The 9,581-nt window shown below is 47.0% G+C and overlaps 1 protein-coding gene across 9 annotated transcripts in view; it reads right to left on the bottom strand.

Moving 5' to 3' along the window:
- Positions 1 to 6,029, bottom strand: part of SRRM1 (serine and arginine repetitive matrix 1) — a 43,440-nt gene extending 37,411 nt beyond the window's left edge. For 4 of the 9 annotated variants that reach the window (XM_019650226.1, XM_019650233.1, XM_019650235.1 and 1 more), the window contains exon 1: positions 5,803 to 5,952. In XM_019650226.1, coding sequence (XP_019505771.1) covers positions 5,803 to 5,823 — 21 coding nt within the window. In that variant the 5' untranslated portion in view covers positions 5,824 to 5,952. Of the gene's footprint in view, positions 1 to 5,802 lie in introns of all 9 variants that reach the window. The other 5 variants (XM_019650228.1, XM_019650230.1, XM_019650229.1 and 2 more) reach the window with 2 other exon arrangements.
- Between the last annotated feature and the right edge of the window lie 3,552 nt (positions 6,030 to 9,581).

Below are 9,581 nucleotides of genomic sequence, written 5' to 3'. Positions count from 1 at the left end.
TGGGCCATTGCTCCACCATCAGCAATCAGTGGACCTCCGGATCCCAGCTTTTGTCTCTGTGTCTTTCTTTTCTAATCTCCCACCCAAGCCACTCGTGCAACCCTGGTTGACAAGCAGGTCTTGTCACAGAACCTCCCAAAACAGGAATCCCATATTCCACTATGCTATTCCACTTATGCTTTCATAACGTATATTCCACTATGCTCTAATAATATACATACTTATCTCTCTCTATTCTTCTCCACCACAAGAAAAATTCTTTGAAGATAGAAACAATTTCTTCTCCTTTTTTTAGAAGAAATTTTATTGGGGAACAGTGTGTTTTTCCACGAGCCATCAGATCCAAGTCAAGTAGTTGTCTTCAATCTAGTTGTGGAGGGCGCAGCTCCTTGGCCTGTATGGGAATCGAACAGGCAACCTTGGTGTTATGGGCCTGCACTCCAACCACCTGAGCTTACCAGGTGCCTTTCTTTTTCTCTCTTTATACTCAGTATTCAAACCAGAGTTTGGCAAATAACACGTTCCAAGTAGATGAGCAACAAATACACATTTTGACCAAATGCACAATAGTTGAGTGTTAAAAACAATATTCTGCCAAAGCTGAAGATCTCCATCATAGAATAAACTTTTGGGATACAAGAATAAACTTTTATCAAGAAAGCATGAAATGTGGGCCGGCCGAGTGGCGCAATGGTTAAGAGCTGGCTTCAGAGGCCAGAGGGCCCCGGTTCGGATCCCACATGTGAGGGCCAGTGACACTGCCCTCTGCAGCTGAGATGCTGAGCAACGGTTCGGCCTGGAGCTGGGCTGCTGTGAGTCTCCAGGGACAGCATAGGCTGCAGCCCCTGTGGCAGTGGGTTGCCGTGGGCTGCCATGTGTAGCCAGCAGCCAGCGTGAGCGGCCAGCAGCCGCAGTGAGCAGCTGTCTACAAGCCGGCGACTGATCTGCCTCGCAAGGGGGAAGCGCAATGATGGTGCCAACTTGGGCCAGTGGGGCAACGTCCTCCACGGCTAGATTGAGGAACAAAACAACAGCAACTTGCCTGTTCCCCTTTCCCCAGTTCCCCAGCGCTGTTCCCATCTTCCCAATTCCCCAATAAAAATCTTAAAAAAAAAAAAGAAAGCATGAAATTTAACAAGTATGAGTATAACTACAATTTTATTATTAAAAAAGTTTTAGTAGTAAAATTAAGTCTGGTATTATTGTACTGAAATAATTAGTGTTTCTGCAATCACCATTCTTCACATTTTTTATACTAAATAGATGCTTTATAATTCTTGAATTTCTCATGACCTTCATATTTATTCCATTGTCAATTATAATTGCATGACTCTTATTTACTATTTTTCTGTTCTATAAATAATCAGATTCACTATGAGGTTAACTATATAAAGGCCAGAAATCACTTGGGAATAAAGGAAAATAAAAGCTGAGTTGAATTTATCATGAATATGTCAAGCTGTCAAAATATAATATTTCTAGTTGTTTTCCCATATATAAATATCAAATACATAAGGCACAAGTAGCAATCTAGGATTTTCTGAATCGCTTACTTTACTGGTCTAATAACAAAAGTCACTAGATGGCGCTCTACCTTCTCAGGATAACATACCTCTTTCATTGGCCAGGACTTGGTTACTAGAAATAAGTAAACCATCACAAGAACCTGTGGTTCGATTGGTTGTTTATTTTTACTGAGCCCTTACTGTTGTGCTCAGCATGGTGTTTTTAGGTATAGTAAGATAGACAAAGGAAGTTTAAGACAGTTCTCAGGGAACTTATAAAACATAGCCAGAAAGATAATAGCGAGGGGCGTGAAAGAAAAACGTAACTGTCTGCTTCACTTTCCATTCCATAGAAAGTCCCCCACAGATGTTCAGGCGTCGTGTTGGCATATTTATAGAACAAGGGCTGGACAAGAGTCATGCCCACCAGATGAGGAATGAAGAACCATAATTGGGAGAGTGCCCTTTTCCTGTCTGTGGACTCTTGTGTTTAGATGACAGTCTCGTTTATGTAGGATCTCATAATAATAGCATTTATCATTTGGAGGGGCATATTGTGTCAGGCTTTATGTTAATGCTTTAAACATATTAGATAATTCAATCCTCACCATAATACCGAATGCGCGCTGTGATGAGCTGAATTGTGTCTCCCCGCCCCACTCCCCAGCCCCAAATTCATATGCTGAAATCTTAACCTCCAGTACCTACCTCATAATGTAACTGTATTTCAAGATATGGCCTTTAAAGAGATAATTAAATTAAAATGAGGTCATTAGTTAGGCCCTAATCCAATATGACTAGTGTCCTTATAGGAGGGAATTAGGACACAGACACACACAAAGGGAACCATGTGAAGATACAGGGAAAAGACAGCCATCTACAAACCAAGGAGAAAGGCTTCAGAAAAAACCAACCCAGCCAACACCTTCATTTCAGACTTCAAGCCTCCAGAACTGTGAGAAAATAAATTTCTATGGTTTAAATCACCCCGTCTGTGGTACTCTGTTACAGCAGCCCTTGCAAATGAATACATAGGTGTTATCGCCATTTTAGAGATGAGTAAAGTGAGGTCCAGGAAGGAGAAGTTAGTTGCCTAAAAACCACACAGCTAGCAGACAACAGAATTCACTTTCAGGGTTTGGGCCATTTGCTGAGGGTTGAGACCACAGCATTACAAATGGCCACAGCATTACAAATGGCTTGACATTCAGTGGGTGGTAAGCAAATGGCTGGAGGAGGCAATGTAGACATATCTTATCCTACTGGTGAATGAGTAAACAAGGTTTCCGGTTAGCGAATGCCACCCGGTCTGTGCCCAAACCCAGGTAAGAAGAAGGGAAACAGAAAGGCCTGAGTCAATTTTTTTCACCTTCAGGCGCAGGACCATCTGGCAGTGGTGGCCATAAGTGGTCCCTGATTCAAATAATTCTTGACTTCGTTTAAAATGAGCAACAATTCTTGTTGCTTTCAGTGGTCTTTCTTTTTGCTATTTACCCCCCACGCCCGAATTCCCTAGCTGGGCAAGGTCCTTATCACGTTGTCTGGTATATGTAGGGCTGGCTAGAGACCAGACACAGGGACCCAATCAGCGAATATGAATTTGGATCACACACCTTCCCGTTTGGTCTTGTGGAATTACTGAGGGATTGTGGTCCAGGAACTTATGGGCAATAGATAAAGACCCTTAGGCCAGGTGTAGAATGTATGAATATATGAATTACGACTAAAAATCCCAGTTCTAGCCCATGAGGGTTGCTTACATCCCAGAGAGAGTCACCACATCTTATCAACAAGTTCAGATTGTCTAACTTATGGGTCAGACCTACAACCTGATGAGTGGCGGTGGTAGAGCCAGCATGTGCACTAATCATATCTAGAACCAACATACTAGGTAGGGTCCACTAATTGCATGTAGCCAATCATCTATAGTAAGGGTGTGAATAGCACCACCCTTAGGGAAACCATTCACAGAAAAGGGGAGGGGCTTACTTTATACTACAGAGAATAAGAAAGCTGAGCTCTCATAGCTCCATGACACCTGTTCCCGCAGCAGGGGTGCCTGTCATTCCTCTACTGTCCTAATACCCAGGCAGCAGCTGGAAAGAATGAGGAGCTTCCACACCCACAAGGCATCTAGTGGACCATCACAGGCACCCACCTAGAGATTAAGACACTGTGGCCTTCAACCCCACCCCAAAGAAGTATGTAAATGTAGTATGCATTAATGGAAATGTTAGTCTAGAATAGGTAGATTAGATATTTATATTGGATAATCTTTTGTTGTGTTAAATACTCCTATTATTAAAAACATAAAAAATTTTTAAAGTCTATCTCTGGTCTGTTTCCATTTCTTCCTTTCTTTCTTTTTCTTAAGATTTTATTGGGGAATTGGTGAAGGGGAACAGTGTTGGGGAATTGGGGAAGGGAACAGCCAAGTTGTTGTCCTTCAATCTTAGTTGTGGAGGGCGCAGCTAACTCAGCTCCAAGTCCAGCTGCCATCTGGCCACCAATCGGCAGCTGCTCAGCTCAAGGTGCTGTGTTCAATCTTAGTTGCATCCCATGCTGGATTCAAACTGGCAACCTTGTTGCTAAGAGTGCACACTCTAACCATTAAGCCATCCAGCCGGGCGTGGGCAGCTGTTTCTGTTTCTTATGTTAAAGCCATCAAGCAGATGTGAAACAATTCACTGTACATCTTAGACACTCTGCAGCTCTGACACCCAGGAGCTGTTATTCTTCCCTTGAGGCTGACTTTTCATTTCCCCTGAACATTTAAGAGACTTTCAGAGGTAGAACACATCAAGCCTTTGCACACTAACTCCCCCCACACACCTCGGCAGTTCTTCCTGCTTCATCCCAAGTTCCTCAAGATGGTGAGTCTGGGGATCCAGATTTCTAAAATGCAGATTCTCAGGCCCTGCACCCAGAATTGTGATCTCTGTAGAATGTGGGAATCTGCACTTTAAGTAAACAGCCTCAAGAAATTCTGATAGGGAAACTTACTTTTGGAAACAATTTTGATTTTCCACTCAGGCCCCGAGAGCTGATTCCTAAAGCTAGCCTCTTCTGCTTTAGGCTCTTAGGATAATTCATGTCCCTTTGCTAGTTTTCCCTGTTGGATCTTTTTTTTTTTNGCCGGCCCTCCAAGAGTTTCTTATATCTTAATAAACAACCCGTCTTCCCCCTCTTCCAACTTTTCCTTTAAAAACACACATACGACATGCATATTACATGCTCCAGGGAGTGGAAAGAGCTAACCTACATTACATCAAGTGCAGATTTTGACTCAGTCCAACCGATCTCTATACGGTCCTTTCCGCATTAAAAGAATTTGCAAACTCTAATCCTATTAGAGTCACTTCCCCATCCATCTAGATCTCAACTGGGTGCTCATTTCCTACAGGAGTGAAATATGGGGACTAACAGGGTCCAGTAGCAGCCTGATCAAGTTGCTGGGCCTTGAGGACCCTCTACGGCGAGGTAACTTGCCCGCCTGCAGGTGATGGGTACGCAGCCCCGGGAGAACCTAGCTAAGAGGCACCTTTTCAAAAGCGGACTTCAAAAGAGACAAACAAACGGGGGGAGAACGAGCGGGAAAAAGAGGAGTTGATTCACCCCATGCCCCTGCCTCCCTCCACACACGCGCATACTTTTTGTTGCACCCTCTGCCCTCGAGAGCCTCAGATTCTAACGTCCTAACAACATATTACCTGACTTTCCCTCCCTGAAGGGATATCAAATTGGGCGGGAGCTCCTGCGAACTCTGACCCGGCGCTTTCGCGAAGGCTTAGGAACTGGGGGATGGGGGGTCGGCTCCCGCTTTCAGCAGAGCAGCTGCTTAAGGCTGTTTCCTGTTCTCTAACGCTCTCCTGAGGCAGTACCCCCCAAACCCTACTCTCCAGGAGCCTCCAGCCGCCAGTCACCTCAGGGCTTCCCTCCGACCTTTCCCCAGAGACTTTCTCCTCGCGGCTCCACTAGGCCCCAAGACCCAGCGGCGCGCGTGGCTCAGCTTGCAGGCCCCGCCAAACAGGCTGGCGGCGAGGTACCAATCCGCCCCATTCCCGCCGCCATTTTCCGGCGACCGTCGCCGCCGTGTACGGAGAACGATCCCGGAGGAGGAGACTGCGCAGGGGCGCACCGGTCTCCGCTGCAGGGTAGGGGGGAGCGTCCGCTACCACCGCGGATCCTCAGATCTTTGAAGCCTCTCTGTTGGCCACCTCGCCTCGAGCTTAATTTTCCTGCCGGGCCTTCCCGATAAGTCCCTCACCTCACCCCAGATCCCCGCGCTTCTACTTACGCGGAAGAATCCCGCGTCCATCTTGCTGCCTCGCTCGGAGATCGCTCCCTATCCCAAGGTGCACCGCGCCGCCGCGACGGAGGGCGGGACCGGCAGGGAAAGCCGAGCGCCGGGACGCAGCGCGCGCCGCTCTACTCGCACCCAGGCCGACACGAGGCGGCGCCTGCTCAGTGCGGGGAGCGCCCGCTACGCGTGCGCACGCGCACCCAGGAGGCGGGCTGCTGCCTCGAGGCTCACAGGTAGCCAGTCGGGGAGAAGAGCCTCGCTATCGCAGCCAATGGGAGCAAGAAAGAGAGGGTGGCTCACCCCACCCTGCGAATCTATTGTGGCGCGTGATCAGGCTTGTTAGCTCTGTGTGTGACTTGACCCATCCTTCGACCCGTAGTGGGGGAGGCCTCCCGCCCTGCGGGCTCCTGGGAGCGATCGAAGAAAAAGGCTGTTACATCAGAGTGACGCTAGTTAAGCGGCCCGTGGGCAGAAGAGAAGCCTGCGGCCTCCCCTGTCGTTATAAAAGTTGTCATTGTATTGGTTTTGCGAATTTACCAGTTATTAAGATAAGCTCTAAAAAAGTAGTCGAGCTCTGTGATATGAATGAAATCTGCGTCTGGCCCAGTTTCACGGGTTTTCCTCTGTCTCCACACAGCTCACTGGTTTTTGGAAGAAGCTGGAAAAGTCCATTAGATGAGTTTCGGTTTCGGCTGCCAGGGAACCACGCTTACGGGCAGGAAGCTGATATAGAGCCGTGGCCCTCGGGCTGCGTGTCCAGCAGGGGCTCAGTCCAGGAAGCAACAGGCCTCCAGGCCATCCGCTACCTCGGAGCCTCTCTGTCGCTTGTCCATCTCGGCCTCCTCAGTGCCCTGCGCTTGCTGAGAAGGCATCCAACATTGGATGGATGCATTTTTGCCAGAATTCCACCAAGCGCTTTCTCTTTCTCTGGGGGAAAGCACGTGCCCCTTCTCTGGCCATTTCTGTAAAGGGCCCCCAGCACACACATTCGCCTCATTTTCCTGCTTTTTCCTCACACTTGTCACACCTGAAACTAGATTTGTTTACTCTTGTGGCTTTAAAAACCAACTGTATGCTGACGACTTCCATTTATCTCGAGCTCTGATTTCTCTCCCGAAATTCAAATTTGTATAGGCAACTTCCTGCTTGACGTTTCCACTTGGATAGATATTACAAACTCAACATGACGAGGAAATGAACAGATTTCTCTCCTCTCCTTCCCTCCACCCCCAACCCACCTGCTCCTTCCAAAGTCTTCCCTGCCTCAGTTGATGGCAATCTCTTTTCTTTAGGACACAGCCTTGTTATTCTTGACTCCTCTTTCTCTTACATCCCACTTGCAAACCATCAAGAAACTCACTCTGCTAAAATCCTGGTTCAAGGCACCATCATCTTTTGCCTGAGCTGCTGCACTGGCCTCTTATCTGATCCCTTTGCCACTCAGCATCTCTAAATGCGTCAGAGTGATGCTATTAAAAAAAACCCTCAGAAATGTCACTCTTAAGCCAAAACCTTCTAATAGCTCTTCTCAGCTCAAACCAAAATTATCCTACCTGATATCCCTTTATTTCTTCTTTGATTTCATCTCCTGGTACCCTACCACTGTTCACTGCTTGCTTTTTTCTCAAAACCTTTGTGCTGGTCATTCTGCCTAGAATGCTCTACCCCCAGATATCTATTTGGCAAATTTCAAGTTTTTATTCAAATCTTACCTGCTCAATGAGGCCTACCTTGGCTGCCCCATTGGAAATTGCTCACATATTCTCGCTATACTCCTGATGCCTCTTAATCTGTTTTTCTCCATAGCACTTATCACCTAGTATTTGTTTACCTTTTTTTTTTAAATTGGGGAATTGGGGGGATGGGAACAGTGCTGGGGAATTGGGGGAAGGGGAACAGACAAGTTGCTGTCCTTTTGTTCTTCATTCTAGTTGTGGAGGACGTCGCTTCACTGGCCCAAGTTGGTACCATCTTTGCGCTCTTCCCGGGTGAGGCAGNGGAAAGGAACCTCTTTGCTAATACCTGGCTGTCATAAGACAGAGGGTTTCATATCACTAGAGACCTGAAGGTCAGTGTTGTTTCTACCTACTTCTCCCAAACGTGGGCAGGCAGTCAGAGTCCAGGACAGTATCTGCTGAACCACAGCAGTCTGCTTCTTTGTCAGGAAAGTTTCTGTGCAGGGAATGGGTGTCTTTGGACAAAGGGCTACAGAGCTGAGACAATGCCCCTGCTGTATGCCCCCACCCAGTGGGCCTGAGACGATTCCTGGAGACATTTTTGTCGGGTTACTGCACACCCACAAATAACTGCTTAAAAAAGGGAAAAAGAACAAAACTTGACAATTAGAGGATTATTTACAAAAGGCATTTTAAAACTAACAGATACACAGATGCTCCTGTTCCTTCTTGCAATAGACTCTAAATTGTTCTCCCAGCCCCCAGTCTCGCCCACGCCAATCCATTCTCCACATTGTAGCAGGATAAACCTCCTTAAAGCACAGATTTGATCTTGTCACGTCAATGCTCAAGCACCTGCAATGGCTCCTCATTGCCTTTAAAATAGCCATGCGTTGAAGATCCTGCAGAATGGAACCTCCCTTCTCTTCCCAGCCCATCTCCCACTGCTCCCTTAAGACAGCTGCTAAACCAACGCTCTCTCTCCAGCAGGCCTCACTTTACCTCTCTCTCTCTCCTCCTACTACCCCCCTGACTCACTTCTAGTCAATTATCATTACTCTTAGTTTAGATATTATTTCTTTGGGGACCTTCTTCCCTACCCACCAACCTCTGGGCTGAGCTAGGTGCCCCCCAGCAAGAGGCTTACAGAACACCTTGAACTTCCTATCACAAAAATAATAATTATCTGTTTAATTGTTTGTCTTCCCTACAACACAACAAGTTCTGTGAGATCAGGAAGAAGACGAAGATGTCTATTCCTTACCACTTCTAGTCAAAGTAGCCCTGGAAGTTCTAGCTAGAGTAACTAGGCAAATTGTAAAGGAAGAAGAAAAATTATCTCTTTTCACAGATGACATGATCTTATATGCAGAAACCTAAAGATTTTACAGANACCTGGAGCTGGGCTGCCGTGAGTCACCAGCGATGGTGTAGGCTGCAGCCCCTGTGGCAGTGGGTTGCCATAAGCTACCATGTGTGGCTGCCACCCAGCGTGAGCGGCCAGTAGCCGGTGTGAGCTGCCATCGTCCAGAGGCTGGCTACCAATCTGCCTCACCCGGGAAGAGGGCAATGATAATACCAACATGGACCAGTGAAGCGACGTCCTCCACAACTAGACTGAAGAACAAAAGGGCAGCAACGTGTCTGTTCCCCTTCCCCCGATTCCCCAGCACTGTTCCCCTCCCCCAATTCCCCAGTAAAATCTTAAAAAAAAACAAAAAAAAGAAATTACTCCCCAAAATTTAGCAACTTAAAACAATAAGCATTTGTTATCTCATACCCTTTCTGTGTACCAGGAGCCTGGAATGGCTTATTTGGGTGGTTCTGGCTCAAGGTCTCAAGAGAATATAGTCAAGTTATTGGCCTAGACTCCAGTCAACTGCAACTGGGAGATCTGTTTCCAAGAAGGCTCACTCAAATGGCTATTGGCAAGAGGCCTCAGTTCCTGGCCACACTGATCCCACCACAGGGCTGCTTGGGTGTCATCATGACATAGCAGCTGGCTTCTCCCAGATCAAATGACCCCAAAGAGAGCAAGGCAGAAGTGACAGTGTCTTTTATGACGTGACCTCAGAACTCATCACCAGAGTTTCCACA

The sequence above is a fragment of the Hipposideros armiger genome, unplaced genomic scaffold (assembly GCF_001890085.2).
Source record: "Hipposideros armiger isolate ML-2016 unplaced genomic scaffold, ASM189008v1 scaffold_138, whole genome shotgun sequence".
NCBI lineage: Eukaryota > Metazoa > Chordata > Mammalia > Chiroptera > Hipposideridae > Hipposideros > Hipposideros armiger.
Note: the sequence above shows the minus strand (reverse complement) of the source record. Positions and strands in the feature narration are given on the sequence as shown.